Source organism: Rutidosis leptorrhynchoides, chromosome 1 (genome assembly GCF_046630445.1).
Source record: "Rutidosis leptorrhynchoides isolate AG116_Rl617_1_P2 chromosome 1, CSIRO_AGI_Rlap_v1, whole genome shotgun sequence".
NCBI classification, from domain to species: domain Eukaryota; kingdom Viridiplantae; phylum Streptophyta; class Magnoliopsida; order Asterales; family Asteraceae; genus Rutidosis; species Rutidosis leptorrhynchoides.
In genome coordinates, this window is record NC_092333.1 from 207,980,559 (window position 1) to 208,000,852 (window position 20,294).

At 33.2% G+C, this 20,294-nt stretch overlaps 1 protein-coding gene across 1 annotated transcript; it reads left to right on the plus strand.

Moving 5' to 3' along the window:
* Window positions 1–10,231: 10,231 nt before the first annotated feature.
* Window positions 10,232–10,949, plus strand: LOC139894203 (uncharacterized protein At5g01610-like). The gene is made up of 2 exons (XM_071877416.1): window positions 10,232–10,708; window positions 10,926–10,949. Exons 1-2 carry the CDS (start codon window positions 10,232–10,234, stop codon window positions 10,947–10,949), a joined length of 501 nt encoding a protein of 166 aa, XP_071733517.1.
* The last annotated feature ends 9,345 nt before the right edge of the window (window positions 10,950–20,294 follow it).

Sequence of the window (20,294 nt, forward strand, 5' to 3'; positions counted from 1 at the left end):
TACATAAAATCAAGAATACTTTCAAGTTTGCTAGCTCACTTCCAATCTTGTAAGGTGATCATCCAACCTCAAGAAATCTTTGTTTCTTACAGTAGGTTATCATTCTAATACAAGGTAATAATCATATTCAAACTTTGGTTCAATTTCTATAACTATAACAATCTTATTTCAAGTGATGATCTTACTTGAACTTGTTTTCGTGTCATGATTCTGCTTCAAGAACTTCGAGCCATCCAAGGATCCGTTGAAGCTAAATCCATTTTTCTCTTTTCCAGTAGGTTTATCCAAGGAACTTAAGGTAGTAATGATGTTCATAACATCATTCGATTCATACATATAAAGCTATCTTATTCGAAGGTTTAAACTTGTAATCACTAGAACATAGTTTAGTTAATTCTAAACTTGTTCGCAAACAAAAGTTAATCCTTCTAACTTGACTTTTAAAATCAACTAAACACATGTTATATATCTATATGATATGCTAACTTCATGATTTAAAACCTGGAAACACGAAAAACACCGTAAAACCGGATTTACGCCGTCGTAGTAACACCGCGGGCTGTTTTGGGTTAGTTAATTAAAAACTATGATAAACTTTGATTTAAAAGTTGTTATTCTGAGAAAATGATTTTTATTATGAACATGAAACTATATCCAAAAATTATGGTTAAACTCAAAGTGGAAGTATGTTTTCAAAAATGGTCATCTAGACGTCGTTCTTTCGACTGAAATGACTACCTTTACAAAAACGACTTGTAACTTATTTTTTCGACTATAAACCTATAATTTTCTATTTAGATTCATAAAATAGAGTTCAATATGAAACCATAGCAATTTGATTCACTCAAAACGGATTTAAAATGAAGAAGTTATGGGTAAAACAAGATTGGATAATTTTTCTCATTTTAGCTACGTGAAAATTGGTAACAAATCTATTCCAACCATAACTTAATCAACTTGTATTGTATATTATGTAATCTTGAGATACCATATACACATATACAATGTTTCGACCTATCATGTCGACACATCTATATATATTTCGGAACAACCATAGACACTCTATATGTGAATGTTGGAGTTAGCTATACAGGGTTGAGGTTGATTCCAAAATATATATAGTTTGAGTTGTGATCAATACTGAGATACGTATACACTGGGTCGTGGATTGATTCAAGATAATATTTATCGATTTATTTCTGTATATCTAACTGTGGACAACTAGTTGTAGGTTACTAACGAGGACAGCTGACTTAATAAACTTAAAACATCAAAATATATTAAAAGTGTTGTAAATATATTTTGAACATACTTTGATATATATGTATATATTGTTATAGGTTCGTGAATCAACCAGTGGCCAAGTCTTACTTCCCGACGAAGTAAAAATCTGTGAAAGTGAGTTATAGTCCCACTTTTAAAATCTAATACTTTTGGGATGAGAATACATGCAGATTTTATAAATGATTTACAAAATAGACACAAGTACGTGAAACTATATTCTATGGTTGAATTATCAAAATCGAATATGCCCCTTTTTATTAAGTCTGGTAATCTAAGAATTAGGGAACAGACACCCTAATTGACGCGAATCCTAAAGATAGATCTATTGGGCCTAACAAACCCCATCCAAAGTACCGGATGCTTTAGTACTTCGAAATTTATATCATATCCGAAGGGTGTCCCGGAATGATGGGGATATTCTTATATATGCATCTTGTTAATGTTGGTTACCAGGTGTTCACCATATGAATGATTTTTATCTCTATGTATGGGATGTGTATTGAAATATGAAATCTTGTGGTCTATTATTATGATTTGATATATATAGGTTAAACCTATAACTCACCAACATTTTTGCTGACGTTTTAAGCATGTTTATTCTCAGGTGATTATTAAGAGCTTCCGCTGTCGCATACTTAAATAAGGACGAGATTTGGAGTCCATGCTTGTATGATATTGTGTAAAAACTGCATTCAAGAAACTTATTTTGTTGTAACATATTTGTATTGTAAACCATTATGTAATGGTCGTGTGTAAATAGGATATTTTAGATTATCATTATTTGATAATCTACGTAAAGCTTTTTAAACCTTTATTGATGAAATAAAGGTTATGGTTTTTTTTAAAATGAATGCAGTCTTTGAAAAACGTCTCATATAGAGGTCAAAACCTCGCAACGAAATCAATTAATATGGAACGTTTTTAATCAATAAGAACGGGACATTTCAATTCCATTGAGGATTAATAGTTGTCCAAGGTGAAGACAAGTTGATCTAAGTTAGAGGTAATCTTTCAAAGGGATAGAATGATTAGGTTTATTTTCTACAAAGGAGTGCAAGACTTGTAAATCGGATCTCTACCAGATTTGGAGAAAGAGGCTTAGTGAAGCAAAACTCCCGATTAGTGAATCGGGTAGTAGATTAAGGTGGATTAGTTAACATCCACCCGAACCACTATAAATCTTTACATTCCGCATTACTACAAACATAAACACTACACGCATCGAGTTTAAGTTGATCAATGATTGTTCAAATCTTGTTGATCATCGAAAAAATGTTAAAAATCGTATTAAGTAATTATTAATCCACCCCTCACCCCTTCTAGTTACAATTAATATGCAAACTCATTAAATTAAATTATATTTAATTAAATTATGTTTTGTCAAACTTTAGGTTATACCTATACATATACATATCAACAATATATAATAACCTAAATTAATTTACACATGTGAATGTGATGCAAAGTTAAAGTTTTTATTTTTTTAAAAGTATACAATTTAGCTATATTTCATAAACAAAATTATATATCAAGCATAATCTAAAATAGCTGTGATCAAACTATGAATTTGAAACATAAACAATCTCTTCAAATGAAATATATTATATTATAAATATCTATAATATACATAAAAGATTCATATAACTACATGATAAAGTTGAAGTTGTGCTGTGGTCCAACGGTTGGTGACCTGCCTCTTTTAGGGGAGGTCAGGAGTTCGACCCTTGTTGGTTACATATTAAAAATACAATTTCATCCCTGCCATGAAGTATCCACCTATGACATCTATTACATATCGTTTGGAGGGGTAAAGGGGAGGGAGTTTTACTTGAACGTGACCTTGAATCGGTTTCAAGGTTTCCTCCTGGGCAGCGATGGGGGCAGAGATATTATCGCTGCATCGGCATATATAGTCGAAACGGGATATGATAGCAACGGGTGGTTTAGTCCCCCTCGGGTGATCCCAATCGCTATTTAAAAAAAAAGAGCTACATGATAAAGTTAGTGTAATAATATTCTATCTATTATAATTGTATTAATACTTGAATTTGAGATTATATATATATATATATATATATATATATATATATATATATATATATATATATATATATATATATATATATATATATATATATATATATATATGTAAATGATTAGCCATAATAAAAAAAAAAAAAAGGCTAGTTCAGGCATTACATAAAAAGTTAAATAATAACAAAAGTAAGACGTGTTGATTTCATATTTCTTAGGAATATTGTAGGCATAAAAGTTACGTAAAAAAAAAAATTATATAATTTTTAAGTTATACACAATTCTAGATGATCAAAGAGTTTGCTGGAACTAACACAAAATCCTTTAATTAAATATTTTTTTTTTTTTTGAATTGTAGATAGCTACTCCATCCGTCTCATATTAATAGTCCACAGACAAAAAACACACAGTGTAAGGAAATGTCATAAAAGTACTGTACTTTTTGTTTACCTTCCAGTTTTACCCTTACATTTTCTTTCTTCTTTAATCATATCCACATACATTAAGGGCATAATAAACTTTAGCTTATTATTCATTTCTATTTATGGAAGTGGACTATTAATTTGGAACATCTCAAAAGAGAATACTGGAATATTAATATGGGACGGAGGGAGTATTAGGTATGTAATATTTATAGATAATATTATAATATTATTATTAATTATTAATCCTTATATACTAAAACTCATGTCTAATGGTGTAGTTTTAGTTAATTTGGATTGTAGTTTCGAATTCGTGTTCACCCTACAATCGGTCCCTCAAATTCGGCTCAATTTACACAAATACCCTCAACTTTACACTTTCTCAGGGATAGAAAGTGTAATATTAAAATAAAAGAAACTAGTTCCCTCGAATTTATAACGGGCCTCATCTTCTCGCTCGGTGCGAGTTAAATTTTTTCGAGACCACCGTTCAACTCGAAAAAGTCTCACGAACCCAACGGGACTAACTATACGCGAAACGGACACTTTTTAAAAAACGCTTAACACAACGACAGCCCGTATCTTTCTGTTCGCCGCAAGTTAAATTTTTTCGACAGCACCGTTACACTCGAATTTTTTTATGAACAAAACGAAACAAACTACGTTCGAAACGGACACTTTTAAAAAACGCTTAAAACAACGACATCTAAAACGGCGCTTAAGACATGAGCCGTTTTCCCCTCTCTAAATACACAATGCTACGTTAAATATGAATACACATGCCGAAAGCCCCCGTCGCATCGCGCGAGCCGGATCCGGACTAGTTTCAAACTAATACTCGATGGTTTAATATTGATAAAAAAAATATTTATACGTAGTTTCTTTCATTCTAATTTGTATGATTATAAATTAATATTGTATTTTGTATTTATAGATAATTGAAGGATTATATTTAATTGTCCAGATTTAAATATTTAGATGATTAGTGACGTATTAAAATTTTGGAAAAAATCTTAACATGACACATTAAAAAATGTTTAGATGTCATAAAAATAAAGGTGCCACATAAAGAAAAATCATATACACTCTTAGTTATATACTGGAATGGAATTTAACTGTTAAAGGATGTGACTCCATATATTCATTCATATTCATATATGTAACTAATAGACAATATAATTATTAATTAATTAATTAATTAATTAATTAATAATTAACATTTGTATCGTCCACGTATATTCTACATATATAAATTGGTTTACAATCTCCCATCGATATGAGCGGCCAGCGACGGAGGATTGTAAGGGCAGGGGGGTGCCATGGTCCCCCCAAAAAGTTATATCCTTACTAGCGATTTATATAATTTTAAGGACTAAATATGTTCAAGTTTAAACCGTGGCCCCATCAAATTAAAATTTGAATATCTACTGGTTTATTAATCATTTTTTGTTATTAAATGTTAAAATAAATTAATTAGATTATTAAATCACAAACCCTTACCATCTCGACTTTTCGTTTTCTTCGTATCCCAACTTCCGTGTTCAGTCTCTCCTCTTCATTTCCTAACATTTCTGCGACTCTTAGTTCTACTTTAGTCCCTAGAAAAGCTTCTGAAATATTAAATATTGACCAAATTACTCTCTTGTTGAGAAATATTATCCCATGAATTTTACTGAACAAGAAATGATTCTCTTGAGTTATGTATTTGAGCTGTATAATGCTGAGAAGTCAAAGAACCGAAAGCTGAGTCGCATTTCAACTATTTCTGGGCTATGTAGGTTCCTTGTAGAAAGTAAAGTGTGAAGCGTATCGTTTGATTGAAAGATTAACGCGACTAATTTTGACACTTCCGGTTTTCACTGCAATAACCGAGAGGGGATTTTCAGCAATGAACATTATTAAGAATCGGCTTCGTAATAAAATGTCAGAAGATTTTCTCTCTTCTAAATGTAGTGACCCAAACTTTTCCATATATATATATATATATATATATATATATATATATATATATATATATATATATATATATATATATATATATATATATATATATATATATATATATATATAATAAAATTGATATTTACATGATTAAATGTTTCCAACATGTTAAGCAATCAAACTTGTTAAGACTTGATTATTTGAAATGAGTTTCATGTAGACAATTGACCACCCGAGTTGACTGGTGATTCACAAACGTTAAAACTTGTAAAAACGACATGATGATATATATATGGACATATATATGGTTAACATGAAATTATGATAAGTAATTATCTCACTAAGTATATTAACAATGTGTGATATACATAAAAAAAATGAGAATATTGAATTATAAAGCTCGAAACGATGTACATAACGATTATCGTTATAACAACGTCTTACTAAATACATATGTATTGTATTAAGATATTGATATACTATATTTAACATGATAAAATGATAATTAAGTATATCATTGAGTGTATTAACAATGAACTATACAAATAAAATGAGACTACTAACTTAAGGATTTCGAAACAATATATATATGTAACGATTATCGTTGTAATAGTATTTTAACATATGTATATGATGTTAAGATATATTCATACCTCATGTTATCATGTTAACATAACAATTTAACATCTCATTTAAGTATAATAACAATGAATTAATTACATTTAACAAGATCGTTAACTTAAAGGTTTCAAAACAACACTTACATGTAACGACTAACGATGACTTAACGACTCAGTTAAAATGTATATACATGCAGTGTATTTAGATGTATTAGTACACTTTTGAAAGACTTCAAGACACATATCAAAGTACTTCTACTTCACAAAAATACTTACAATTACATCCTCATTCATTTTCATCAACAATTCTACTCGTATACACCCTTATTCGTACTCGTACAATACCCAGCTACTAAATGTATTTACTATTGGTATATACACTCCAATGATCAGCTCTTAGCAGCCCTTGTGAGTCACCTAACCATGTGGGAACCATCATTTGGTAACTAGCATGAAATATCTAACAAAAATACAAACTAAATTGAACCTTATATGGCATGCATATTCACGTTTTCATCTACCACCATTATCACTTTCATTTTTCAACATTCATGCATCAAACACATCTCTCTCTTGTTTTCTCTTGATGTTCTAAGTGTTCTTCATCATCTTCATCAAAATATAGCTCAATCTAGCTCATAAACCCTAACCTGGATCAACATACAAAACAACAACTCAAGAACACATCAAGAACACTTTCAAGTTTACTAGTTTACTTCCAATCTTGCAAATCCATTTCAAGTGATCATCCAATCTCAAGAAATCTTTCTTATTTACAGTAAGATATCTTTCTAATTCAAGGTAATACTCATACTCAAACTTTGATTCAATTTCTATAACTATAACAATCTTATTTCGAGTGGAAATCTTACTTGAACTTGTTTTTCGTGTCATGATTCTACTTCAAGAACTTTTAAGCCATCCAAGAATCCTTTGAAGCTAGATCAAATTTTATCACTTCCAGTAGGTTTACCTACTAAACTTGAGGTAGTAATGATGTTCATAACATTATTCGATTCATACATATAAAACTATCATATTCGAAGATTTAAACTTGTAATCACTAGAACATAGTTTAGTTAATTCTAAACTTGTTTGCAAATAAAGTTAATCCTTCTAACTTGATTTTTAAAATCAACTAAACACATGTTCTATATGTATATGATATGCTAACTTAATGATTTAAAATCTGAGAACACGAAAAACACCGTAAAACCAGACATACGCCGTTGTAGTAACACCGCGGGCTGTTTTGGGTTTGATAATTAAAAACTATGATAAACTTTGATTTAGAAGTTGTTCTTCTGGAAAAGTGATTTTTCTTATGGACATGAAACTATATCCAAAAATCATGGTTAAACTCAAAGTGGAAGTATGTTTTTCAAAATGGTCACCAAGACGTCGTTTTTCGACTGAAACGACTACCTCTTACAAAATTGACTTGTAACCTATATATATATTTTACTTATTGTAGCTACGTGAAATTTGTAACAAATTTATACAAATCATAACTTAACTAACTTATATTGTATTATACATGTATTCTAACATATATTATGTAATCCTGGGATACCATAGACACGAATACAATGTTTTGACATATCATATCGACCCATCTATATATATATTTCGGAACAACCATAGACACTCTATATGCAGTAATGTTTGAGTTAGCTATACAGGGTTGAGGTTGATTTCAAAATAATATATATACTTTGAGTTGTGTTCTAGCCTGAGACTTGTATACACAGGATCGTGGATTGATTCGAGATAATATATATTGCTTTATTTCTGTACATCTAACTGTGGACAACTAGTTGTAGGTTACTAACGAGGATTGCTGACTTAACAAACTCAAATCATTAAAACGTAATAAAAATGTTGTAATTATATTTTGATCATACTTTGATATATATGTACATATTTGTTATAGGTTCGTGAATCGACCAGTGGCCAAGTCTTATTTCCGGCAAAGTAAAAATCTGTGAAAGTGAGTTATATTCCCACTTTTAAAATCTAATATTTTTGGGATGAGAATACATGCAGTTTTATAAATGTTTTACAAAATAGACGCAAGTAATTGAAACTACATTATATGGTTGAATGATCGAAGTTGAATATGCCCCTTTTAGCTTGGTAGCCTAAGAATTAGGGAACTGGCCCCTAATTGACGCGAATCCTAAAGGTAGATCTACGGGAACTAACAACCCCCATTCTGGAATTTGGAATACTTTAGTACTTCGAGTTTATCATGTCCGATGGGTGTCCCGGAATGATGGGGATATTCTATATGCATCTTGTTAATGTCGGTTACCAGGTGTTTACCATATGAATGATTTTTATGCAGATTGCATGTTATTGAAAAATGAAAATGAAAATCTTGTGGTCTATTATTACGAATTGATAAATATATAGGTTAAACCTATAACTCACCAACATTTTTGTTGACGTTTAAAGCATGTTTATTCTTAGGTGATTATTAAGAGCTTCCGCTGTTGCATGCTAAATTATGGACAAGAGTTGGAGTCAGCATGCTTGTATAATATTGTTTAAAAACTGCATTCGAAGATTTAAATTGATGTGTAATATTATTGTAAACCATTATGTAATAATCGTGTGAAAACGTTATATTTTAGATTATCATTATTTGATAATCGTCGTAATATTTTAGACCTTTATCGATAAAATAAAGGTTATGGTTTGTTTTAAAATCGAATGCAGTCTTTGAAAAACGTCTCATATAGAGGTCAAAACCTCGCAACGAAATCAATTAATATGGAACGTTTATAATCGATATGAACGGGACATTTCACTAACTTGGTGGTTTATATTGAAAGAGAAATTGCAGAAATGTTTGATTCTGAGTCTGTAATTGATGAGTTTAAGGACCTTAAGGGTCGTCGAGCTGAGTTGTAGTTTTTTCCTATATCAACCATTAATCATCATGTCTTCGTTATTTTGAATTTTATGGATTTTATTTATATATAAGAGATTACATATTTTGATTGAGTTTTTATGGCCCCCTCATTGTTAGTGTTCAAGCTCCGTCGCTGTGAGCGGCTGATTGTTGCTAGTTTTTTTTTCTTTCTTTTTTCGCGATAATATGAAGAAAAAATATAAATATTTTTACCATAATCTGTATTTGTTAAAATCTTATTGGGGATATAATAATTATCATATTACAAACATTAACTTTTGCAACGCACGTCAATGTGTTACATCATGTATCTATCATGTAAACATGTCACACAATCATTTAAACTATAATTGCGACAAGCTTATTTAATTCAAAACTGGAATTGGCACAATATCGCGAAGTGGCCGCACTTGCTCAATTTAGGAGGACTTTGTACCATCCATTCCGGTGTGGTTGGATTCTGTTCAACAGCCCAAGGACTTGGAGCGCATCTTTTGTTGTTTCCACTGCTTGAAACATGTCCTTTGCTGAAAGCTCATAGGGTAAGAAGAATTGAAAGGTAGGTTTTGTCAGTGATTAAATGGAAAGGTCAGCTGGAGGTTCTAATGCTAGCCTTACACACTTGGCAGCCAATCCTGTGTTCCATGCCCGTTCTATTACTGTTATTCGTCCAGATGACTTTTGGCTGGTACAACCACTCGATTGTCCACTTCTAATAAACGTAATTGACCCAATTCTAGATCATCTTCTACTTGCTTACCAAGCCACCCACTTGAGAAGCTAGTCGCTAGAAAGAAGCGACGAGGAAGGGAAGCTGTCTACGAAGCTTTGCTTCTCCCCCTATACATATATTCCGTACATTTTATTGTATGCATGATATGATAACTAACGGCTACGTTCGTCACACTATTTTTTCCTCAAGCATGGGTATCTTTTGTTGGCTATATATACAATCTCTAATTCATAAGAATTCTTCACAACTTAAAATCTTACATCTCATTATATCATCAATCATGGCATCTTCCCAAGTGTGTCTCATCCTCCTACTAGCCTTAATCACCATTTCGGCTTCGGCCAGCTCTGCAACCCCCTCGATATACGATAAGCTACGTGAATACGGTCTGCCTCCCGGTATCTTACCAGATTCAGTCTCATCTTACTCCCTAGACAAAGAAACTTCCATCTTCGAAATATCCCTTAAGAAAGAATGTTACGTCAAGAAGGATTATTTAGTTTACTTTGCCCCCAAGATTACTGGAAAGATCAGCAAAGGTCAGATCACCGAGTTATACGGTGTTCAGGTCCAAACCTATGTTTTGTGGATACCAACTTGGGTAAGTATTTATGAAATCAAAGTTTTTCGTAATAAAGTCCAGTTAACTGTTCCAATGAAGACGGTGGACGTCAATATCGCTGATTTTGAGGAGATTCCAACTTGCCAAGGTAACTCGCTTGCTGCATGCAACGATCAGTCCAACGTTATCAATCCGGTACGTACGTAAATCTTGTTATCTAAACCTACAAAGTATATATATGTCTTAAACTAACGCAAAATACTTGAGTTTTCGATGACATATCCCACCTAGCTAATCGGTACAATTAACGCACAAATTATTTACACATTATTATCTGATCACATGCATATTGCTGGCCCAAAGACCTTATAACTTGAGTCAATAAACTGACATTGAAATCGTTGTTTTGCAGCTTCCACTCATCGAAGCAAACTGATGGATAGAGTGATCATGGAGTACTAGAGGTATCTTTGTGTTTATTGTATGGTAATAAAGACAAATTGCAATCCTGTTGGCTTTTCAATAAATAAAATAAAAATAATAATAAAGACAATTATTGTGTTGTAAGAATAAATGCCATGTTGCAATCCTGTTGTATGAAAAGTATAATTTGGTATTCCATGTAAGCTTCATGTTTAATGAAATTGTACTCGTTGCCATTTCTTCTTCGTTAAACAATTTCCAGACACATGCTGGAAATGTACCATATGCGCACAGGACGTATAACCATTGCTAACATATACGGATAGACTGATTACAATTATAATTCTATAATTGGAAATTAATTAAAGTAATAATAATACTCCTTTGTCTCATATTAATAGTGCACCGACAAAAAACAATGACTATCACATGTGTAGACGAAGATTTATGGATCTTAGGTCGCTTGCTAACAATTCTAGAGGCGGAATACACTAGAATTGGGTTAAACCGAGATATGAGTCGTTTCGGGACCGATTAGATCAAACCTAGAGTGAATACTAGATTAGATCGACACCTAAACGAAGTATTTCGGTGGTAGATGGTGTTAGGGTTCGGTAGAGACGAAAACCTGTCGACTAGGGTAATGAGAATGTGTAACCCTACAAAGGAGAAACAAACCCGTATATATACTATGTATCAGACACACTCGGTCGTGTGTGTCTCTCAGTCGGTCGACTGTGTTACACAGTCGGTCGAGTGTGTGAACACACTCGGTCGACTGTGTATGCATATTAACATATTGATTGTTTAAACAAAGAAGCCCACACAAACACAAACGTAATCAATAGTCACACGTAAAAGTTATTACATAACCAAATGTATTAAACGAAGAAATAATCTACGGCTGGGGATTCATGCACCAACAAACACCCCCTAAGACCTAGCCGTAGAACATAAAAATTCAGTTATCAATCTGTAAACGGATTTGTCACCCAGTTCTTCAAATACCAAAGTTTCACAACTCTGCAATACTGTTCAGCCTGCACACGATTTTCTGGGCGATACAGCATCCTGTTATAGTATAAGGTGAACATATCTTCCTCACAACAGTTCCTTAACCAAACTGGATCCAAAACCCTTATACTCTCATTTTCATCTCCTCCATCCTTGTATACACTATAACCGCTTCCTCCGAGCATTCGTCATATTACCACCAACGAAAACGAGGGTTGAAGTGTTGCAGCATCTTCCTCAAAGGAACCTTTCGCATATACTTTACCGGTTGATATTTAACTATCTTCCTCCTTATGCCCGTTTTCCTGTTCGTCCTGTAAGAGATCTTTGGAAATTGTGGTCGAAAATCTATGAAATTGGGCGACCGAAATGATCTTCTTATCTTACGAACCAAAAGATCAGGAATTCCAGAATAGTCCTGATATAACATCTTAAGCCGGGCCACCTGCATAAACTCAAAATAAGGTAACGAAGTGAACTCGTGTGCATATCTGATATAATCCACTCCGTGTTCTTTCTTGATCGCATAGATATCAAACTCTTTTATATAGGCCCAGGCTATAATCTTTCCCTTAGCACGTAGACTATCACAATGCTCAATAAACTTCAAAAATTGAGGCTCCACCTTAGGCTTCATAACATACTGTCTAATACGCATCAAGATCTTCCATTCTTCTTCCAAAACTTCAACCTTTTATTTGTTGATTTTCACTAGCAAAAACCCCTTCGACAACACACTCTCTTGCTCTTTTTGTTCTTTTCCTTGCACTTTCTGTTCAAAAGTTCATCATTCATCTGAAAATAATCAGCAAAAGTTGGAAGATCATCATCATCAAATCCTTCATAACGAGGATAAGGCTCAGTCGGCTCATCCTCAATAACAACCTCATCAAAACTGTTATCATTCTCATTAACAGCTTCTGTATCACTCAAATCATCATCAAACATATGAACCCCTGAAGTCGAGGCTTTTGATGCAGCGTCAGCAGATTCCTTAGCTTGTCTCTCTAGAAGCTCCATCAACTCCTGTTCAGTCTTGGTGAGATCCGGAGGGATATCCCCTTCTTCAAAATCAGTATAAACAGTAGTGTGATTAGGGCGATCCTGCATAGCTAAAAATTCAGAAACTGTTATTACTTGAAGTGGAGTTACATACAGTGGGTGATCCTCCGTATAGCCTTTAGCAATTTCAAGAGCCCTGTCCTCCTCTTCATCACCTAGAGTACCAAAAGGATCTGGTTCTCCGTCCTCCTCTTCAATCACAATCTTCTTTTCCCATTCGTTTAACCTCTCAGTCAAATCTTTATTTTGAGTCTGTAAGGCCAAAATCTCACCAACTTGACTTCCCACATTCTTTTCAAGTTCATCAATCCTCAACTGATTTCTATCAACTAACTCCCTCATCGCAGACATTTCTGTTTCTCTCTTTCGCTTGTCCTCCTCAGCGGCCTTTTGGAACTTAGCAAAATCAGCAGTCAACTAAATCAACCGTTGATTTACTATTCTAGTTAAATCACCTGTAACAACTTCAGGACGCTGAGAAGCTTGAACTTGTTGAGTAGATGGAGTTTGTTATTGTTGAGTGGGTGGAATTTGAGTAAAACCACCAGCATCACCTGTAGCTTGAACAGTTGGAGCAACCTTTGGTTGAGACTTTGTTGTGGAAGATGAGCTTCTGACCTTAACCACAATCTTCAAACGCTTCTGTCTCTGTATGGTTGACACATTAGGAGCTTCAGCTAACTTTCTTTTAACCAAATTAACTTAACTGTCATCAAGCGCAGTCACATCATCTTCATCAACTAACCGAGGACCAGTTTGCTTCGGCGGTGGCTGATTTACCTCTTCCTCACCTTCGATACTAATATTGATCTCATCACCAGAAGTACTATTTTCATGTCGACAGTTTAAACCTTCAGGACACACGTACTTTTCATTGGCCAGATGACCAATCAACCTCTTCTCCGGAATCTCAATAGAACCAACCCTGTTTTGCAAAAACCTATTGAAAGATTGATCATTCAAATGATTCTGTTTCAACACATTCTGGGGAATTTTCACTAAACCCTGAACTTGCTTTTCGAGCATTATCTGAAGAAACCTCAGAAACACCAGATACACCTTCTTCTTGACATTCAGAACCATTCCATCAAAGATAACTTGAGAAAAGTTAAAATCAGCATTCAAGACTAATGCGACAAACATCGAACTATACTTCCCAGTCATCTCATCGAAACCACCCTGCATCGGGCTCAAGCACCTTAAAAGAACATACGTAAAGTATCTGTACTGTCTGCTGAACTTTGTACGATTTACTGCCTTGGTTATATCACCAGCATAACCGTAACGCTTCTGACACCTTCTAACCTTTAGAGCTGGTAAAGATGACGGCATTGTATCATCACCTCGGAACCCCAAGTCTTCCCTTATAGTCTGAGCAGAGATACGAACAATGGTGTTGTTGACTGAGCTTAGTATCACAGGTCGATTGTTCTCAATAACAACTTTAGCAACCTCCTAGAAAGTTCTTTGATGCGAATAGTATGGAGTGCATTCAGCAGTAATAGCCTTGAATATTCTAGATCGCTTCAGAAATGCAATAATAGGACAAAACTTTCCCCTTTGAGCTTCAATCCCAGTGTCATCAACACAAGCCAGGACATTAGTATCTTCACGTCCGATGAGACCTGGCAGTTCAGAAGATAACGGGATCTGTTGTTCTTCTGTTTCCTCTGACGTATGTTGTTGTTCTTGAGACATTCTGAATAACTGTAAAACACTCAAAACAATATAACTAATAAGCATTTACCACCATGTATCATGGGGTATCAAGTTAATCACATGCATCAGTAAATAAATAAACATGACAAACACATTAACTGATAAACAAACAACTACATCGTTCAGAGGTCACTGTTTATTACAAACCATAGATTCAAGGCTAACATACTAGCCTTATCAAATTACACGTTAAACAGGACTAAACATAAACACATAAAAGCACAAACATTAGAGTTATCCCACAATAACATCCTCTGGGACTGGCTTTAATTTGTAATTCGTGTCCTCAAACAGATCAAGCTCATCAAACAAATGATTTAAAAGAACGGCATAAGGAAATGGTTTTCCCTCATTATCCATGATGTCCTTCATGATGTTAGTGACAATCTGACTAAAATTCACCTTGATTCGTTCCGTAAGACAATACAACAGAACAGCCTCAGTACCAGAAAGCAAATCGTCATTTGGATCTCTAAACACCACGTTACTGTAGCGACCCCGACAAATCGTCAAGTGACGGCGTCGTCTACGTATGGTCCCATTACATGGTTATAAGTATTTATAACAAAGTTTGACCGAAAATATGTCGCATACATTTCATAAAGGATGTTTCAATGTGTACAAAAGTAATTCCCAAGACAAGTACATAACAAAAGTTATTGTTCATATGAAACACGTGCGACATAGTTTAAAATAGCCAAAAAAGACGCTCCACGTATGCAAGTATACTCGACATCCAATGCAAGTATCACAAAGTATGTGCGGAAGCATGTATCACCTAAGTTCAAGGACCTGAGAAAAACATAGAGAATCTGTCAACGAAAACGTTGGTGAAATCATAGGTTTAAATAAGTAAATGAGTAAAAGCAAGCTGAACCACAAGAGTTGCAATATTGATAAAGTCATAGTACATTCTAAAAGTTAATATTCACGAGCACCCAATTATCAAAGCTTAACATTCCGTCCGTTGAATACCCCATAAATTAGTGCTAGAACAACACTGTTTCCCGAAAATATATTTCATCCGTAGACGGTAGCGAACCGTCAAAGATGAGGGTTGTCAACCCATATGGCCATATAACATAAGTTCTCGCTTACACCATCTGATGTAACTAATGATAATCGGATTGAGGATTTTCGTTCTAAACTCGTATGTAGAATGTTTGTTTTCCCGTTCTTGTGTTCACTTAGTTCAAAAGAATCGTTTATGTTTTCTCATCCCAAAAGTAAGTTTAAAAGAGTAAAAGTGGGACTATGATCTCACCTTGTATGCACGAACAAAAAGTACTTCGACAAGTAAACGTGCAAGAAACAATGCTAGTCTTGACCTAAACAAATAGGTTGTATCAATAACGATAGTCACGAAGGGTCAAAGATGTTCAATTTGTAGTGACCCGAACTTTTCCATGTTTATATATATTAATTGAGATTGATATTTACATGATTAAATGTTTCCAACATGTTAAGCAATCAAACTTGTTAAGACTTGATTAATTGAAATATGTTTCATATAGACAATTGACCACCCAAGTTGACCGGCGATTCACGAACGTTAAAACTTGTAAAAATGACTTGACGATATATATATGGATATACATATGGTTAACATGAGATTATGATAAGTAAGTATCTCCATAATTATATTAACAATGAGTTATATACATATAAACAAGACTACTAACTTAAGGATTTCGAAACGAGACATATATGTAACGATTATCGTTGTAACGACATTTAAATGTATATATATCATATTAAGATATATTAATATATCATAATATCATGATAATATAATAATTTAACATCTCATTAGATATAATAAACAATGGGTTAACAACATTAAATGAGATCGTTAACTTAAAGGTTTCAAAACAACACTTACATGTAACGACTAACGATGACTTAACGACTCCGTTAAAATGTATATACATGTAGTGTATTTAGATGTATTAAAATACTTTTGGAAGACTTCAAGACATATATCAAAACACTCATACTTAACAAAAATGGTTACAGTTACTTTCCCATTCTTTTCTTTCATCAAGAATTCTAGTCGTATTCTTACCCGTATTATACACAGCTTCAAAACGTACTTACTATGGGTATATACCAATAGGAACTAGCATGGGATTCCACTCTTGATTATGTCATGTATGACTAATCAATTTTAACTTCTACCATGAGCTAGTCAACTAACTAGAACTCCTTTTAACCCCACTCACCACTCACCAATTAACACTCATCATTCACTCCATTTCACTTCCAAATCTCTTTCTAATTCTCTCTCAACACATCCACACTATTATGAACGTATTTTTCCAGTAGTTAATCATCATCTTCATCAAAAATCACTTCAAGAATCAAGCTATAATCATCATAGGAAGAACACTTCAAGAATACTTCAAAAATCCCTTCAAGTTTACTAATTTACTTCCAAGCTTCCTAATCCATTCCAAGTAATCATCTAAGATCAAGAAACCTTTGTTATATACAGTAGGTTATCTTTCTTATTCAAGGTAATATTCATATTCAAACTTTGATTCAATTTCTATAACTATAAACTATCTTAATTCGAGCAAAAATCTTACTTGAACTTGTTTTTGTGTCATGATCCTACTTCAAGAACTTTCAAGCCATCCAAGATCCTTTGAAGCTAGATCATTTCTTGTCACTTCCAGTAGGTTTACCTACTAAACTTGAGGTAGTAATGATGTTCATAACATCATTCGATTCATATATATAAAACTATCTTATTCGAAGGTTTAAACTCGTAATCACTAGAACATAGTTTAGTTAATTCTAAACTTGTTCGCAAACAAAAGTTAATCCTTCTAACTTGACTTTTAAAATTAACTAAACACATGTTCTATATCTATATGATATGCTAACTTAATGATTTAAAACCTGGAAACACGAAAAACACCGTAAAACCGGATTTACGCCGTCGTAGTAACACCGCGGGCTGTTTTGGGTTAGTTAATTAAAAACTATGATAAACTTTGATTTAAAAGTTGTTATTCTGAGAAAATGATTTTTATTATGAACATGAAACTATATCCAAAAATTATGGTTAAACTCAAAGTGGAAGTATGTTTTCTAAAATGGTCATCTAGACGTCGTTCTTTCGACTGAAATGACTACCTTTATAAAAACGACTTGTAACTTATTTTTCCGACTATAAACCTATACTTTTTCTGTTTAGATTCATAAAATACAGTTCAATATGAAACCATAGCAATTTGATTCATTCAAAACGGATTTAAAATGAAGAAGTTATGGGTAAAACAAGATTGGATAATTTTTCTCATTTTAGCTACGTGAAAATTGGTAACAAATCTATTCCAACCATAACTTAATCAACTTGTATTGTATATTATGTAATCTTGAGATACCATAGACACGTATACAATGTTTCGACCTATCATGTCGACACATCTATATATATTTCGGAACAACCATAGACACTCTATATGTGAATGTTGGAGTTAGCTATACAGGGTTGAGGTTGATTCCAAAATATATATAGTTTGAGTTGTGATCAATACTGAGATACGTATACACTGGGTCGTGGATTGATTCAAGATAATATTTATTGATTTATTTCTGTACATCTAACTGTGGACAACTAGTTGTAGGTTACTAACGAGGACAGCTGACTTAATAAACTTAAAACATCAAAATATATTAAAAGTGTTGTAAATATATTTTGAACATACTTTAATATATATGTATATATTGTTATAGGTTCGTGAATCAACAGTGGCCAAGTCTTACTTCTCGACGAAGTAAAAATCTGTGAAAGTGAGTTATAGTCCCACTTTTAAAATCTAATATTTTTGGGATGAGAATACATGCAGGTTTTATAAATGATTTACAAAATAGACACAAGTACGTGAAACTACATTCTATGGTTGAATTATCGAAATCGAATATGCCCCTTGTTATTAAGTCTGGTAATCTAAGAATTAGGGAACAGACACCCTAATTGACGCGAATCCTAAAGATAGATCTATTGGGCTTAACAAACCCCATCCAAAGTACCGGATGCTTTAGTACTTCGAAATTTATATCATATCCGAAGGGTGTCCCGGAATGATGGGGATATTCTTATATATGCATCTTGTTAATGTCGGTTACCAGGTGTTCACCATATGAATGATTTTTATCTCTATGTATGGGATGTGTATTGAAATATGAAATCTTGTGGTCTATTATTATGATTTGATATATATAGGTTAAACCTATAACTCACCAACATTTTTGTTGACGTTTTAAGCATGTTTATTCCCAGGTGATTATTAAGAGCTTCCGCTGTTGCATACTTAAATAAGGACAAGATTTGGAGTCCATGCTTGTATGATATTGTGTAAAAACTGCATTCAAGAAACTTATTTTTTTGTAACATATTTGTATTGTAAACCATTATGTAATGGTCGTGTGTAAACAGGATATTTTAGATTATCATTATTTGATAATCTACGTAAAGCTTTTTAAACCTTTATTGATGAAATAAAGGTTATGGTTTGTTTAAAAATGAATGCAGTCTTTGAAAAATGTCTCATATAGAGGTCAAAAACCTCGCAACGAAATCAATTAATATGGAACGTTTTTAATCAATAAGAACGGGACATTTCAGTTGGTATCAGAGCGATGGTCTTAGAGAACCAGAATTTTGCATTAGTGTGTCTTATCTAGTTTGTTAGGATGCATTAGTGAGTCTGGACTTCGACCGTGTTTACTTGAAAAATGATTGCTTAACAAATTTTGTTGGAAACTATATATTTTTAACATGTGAATATTATGTGATATATTAATCTCTTAACGCGTTTGATATTATGTGATAGATGTCTACCTCTAGAACAAGTCTCATTGACTCACCTAATAATAATGAAGAGTCAAATGTAAATTGGAATGATTCGTGGACTGATTCACAAGTTCCCGAAGAGGAACCGGAAGAAGAGTCGGAACCAGAAGAAGAATCGGAATCGGAAGAAGAATCGGAACCGGATGAAGAAATAGAACCGGTGGGGGAAATAATAAAACGGTTAAGTAAAAGAAAATCCTCAACCAACCGACCAAGGTTAATTATGGTCAATGGTGTTTCCGCTAAGGAAGCAAAATATTGGGAGGATTACCAATTCTCCGATGAATCGGATTCCGACGAGAATTCCGATGATGTTATAGAAATTACCCCAACTGAATTTAAAAAGGCAAAAGAAAATAATAAGGGAAAGGGCATAAAAATAGAGAAATCTAATTCCAACCCCGATGAACTTTATATGTATCGTCAACCCCCGAAGTCCTTAAGTTGTAACAATGACCCGGGAACCTCTAAACCACCAGGTTTTTCTAAACCAATGTGGAAAATAACGGCTCGTATTAGGGAAACATCATATATCCCTAGAAACTTGGGAAAACGAACCAAAACCAAAGAAGAAGAAACAAGCGAGTCGGAATAAGATAGTTGTATTCGTGTGGTGTAATATATGTAATATAGTGTGCTTATGCTTTATGATATATGTAAAAATTGCTTGTATTAATAAGTATTTTTTTTTATGAATCT